The 2170-nt window shown below is 35.8% G+C and overlaps 1 protein-coding gene across 1 annotated transcript; it reads right to left on the bottom strand.

The window, feature by feature from the left end:
* Nucleotides 1-334: 334 nt before the first annotated feature.
* LOC145792459 (UPF0481 protein At3g47200-like) lies at nucleotides 335-1901 on the bottom strand. The gene has a single exon (XM_082873149.1). It carries the CDS (start codon nucleotides 1788-1790, stop codon nucleotides 513-515), a length of 1278 nt encoding a protein of 425 aa, XP_082729275.1. The 5' UTR covers nucleotides 1791-1901; the 3' UTR covers nucleotides 335-512.
* Nucleotides 1902-2170: the final 269 nt, after the last annotated feature.

Here is a 2170-nt window from a genome sequence, read left to right as displayed (position 1 = left end):
TTGGGCCTCAAAACCCAACTCGAAGCTCGGCCCAATTTTTCCCAAAAATTACCCTCTTAACAAATTATTGATAATTAAAAAAAAAGAAAAAGAATTAAGTGTTTTATAAATTAAAATAACAAAAAAACTAAATGTAATTATGTCAATTTTTTTTTTTTTTTTTTCATATTCTCACTATATTTTTATGTATGACTTACGGATCTTCAATGAATTCCATCAACCCAATCAGGTGGACTCTTCGGATCAACCATAACAAATACATCAATAAAAAAGAACTATTGGAACAACCTTTTCTTAATCCCCCAAAATCTTGGGAATTGTTGTAGGCTCTTCGTTTTTTATGGACAAAAGGAAATTTATTGATGATTTATGTAGTACAAGCGGTACAACAAATTCCAAATTACATCTATAAGACAGGTCTTAAAAACAGAGCAACTGATGAACTAACTATACAAGTTTATTTAAAAGGTGAGATAATGTTTGATACTGTGATGACAGATATGATTTAAGATTTAAGGTGAAACATAAGAAAGAATAGAAAATACAGTTTGTAGGATTGTCAAAACAAGCAGCAGAACAGCAGCAAGAAAGGAAAGCAAGGACCATGGACTGTTCAAATAATTCCGCCTCAAGTTTGCCATCCACACGTTCAACCGTCGCTTACAATGCTTATTCAATTTATTGGAGATTTCTGAATAATTGAATGGGGTGACAGATAACATGATGTTCTTGTCTATCTTGTTCAACATTGTATTGACCACTTCATCATCCCCTATCCAGTTTTGAATAATTCCACTCCAACGAAGTATCTCAACATCTTGTGAAGAATTGATGAGCCAATCCATGAAGGCGATATAGTCACAAACATATTTCGGATAGGCATCTGGTAAGCATTGCTCGTATGCGACTAGGTTTCTAAGGGGAGACTCTATTGTGTCTGTAACTCGTAACTGTGGGATCTCCACTACCCCATTTGTGAAATTTATATCAAATATACTACTTCTATTAACCATCTTGAATTCAACCCCAGCCTCTTGGAGCTCTGTTGCTGAGTCTATAAAGGTCCATGGCACAATCACATTTTCAACACTTCTGCGAGTTTCAGCAAACGAAGAGCACCAACCATCATGTACCAAGTTGAGTATGTGCTTGATCTCATGGATTGGTTTTGCATTAGGAACGTCTAACTTTTGATATGGTAACACATGTCGCAAGTAATTTAGGGACAACCTAACAATGTCATCTTGTGGGTTTTCCACCTTAGTCATGTTGAACAACTCAACGAGGATAAAGAATGGAAGTTGATTCTCAAATAACAATAAATCGCGCCTTAAGACATTGCGAACTAGACACAATTGGTAAATGGGATCATCCACATCTACCAATCCCCTCATCTCAAACTTGCGAAACAACTCGATGATAAAACAACCATCAAGAAGCATCATTTGCACAAATTCATCTGTGTTGAGATCGATGGAGCCTGCATAGGATTTCTGCGCTCTTTCTTCCAATTCTCTCATGACCCTGACATATCTATCCACGATCGTCTCATTTCTTCGTTTAACAAGCTTTTGCAAATACCATAATATGTTTTCTTCCATTTGTTTGAGGTTATCTTTACCATGATGGTAAGGACCAATAGCAAGTATTTCCGGTTCATAGGCTTTCTCATTTTCCCTACGGAGTCGGTCTGGCACTCTGAATATACAACACTCAGTACGTGTTGGAGATAATTGAGAAAGCTTTTCATCGATATAGCGGGAGACATGATCAGAAATTTGTTTGGACATATGTAAATGTCTCCTGTAAATAGAATAAGATATTTTGTAATAAACAAATTCCCAAGAGTTGGCTAGAATAGTACTCGAATTCTCAAGCCGAAAATCATATATAGAAGTAACTCATAGTAGGGGTGAGTATGGTCCGGATTTGACCGGATTGGGGTAAAATCAGGACCAATTCGTTATTTACGGTTCTTGAAAAATTTGAACCAATCCAATCCGTTTAAATCATGGAACCAATCCGAACCAATCCATTTAAACACGGATTGCATCGGTTTAGGACCACGGATTCACATAATTAAATAACAAAAAAATGTATATATAACACTTTAATTTCATAAAAACATAAACATAGCGCTATATTAGTTCCACAATAGCAACATGTCTTT

This window comes from Camellia sinensis, chromosome 6, assembly GCF_055761805.1.
Source record: "Camellia sinensis isolate YWXY chromosome 6, ASM5576180v1, whole genome shotgun sequence".
NCBI classification, from domain to species: domain Eukaryota; kingdom Viridiplantae; phylum Streptophyta; class Magnoliopsida; order Ericales; family Theaceae; genus Camellia; species Camellia sinensis.
This window is presented reverse-complemented; position numbering and strand designations above follow the sequence as displayed.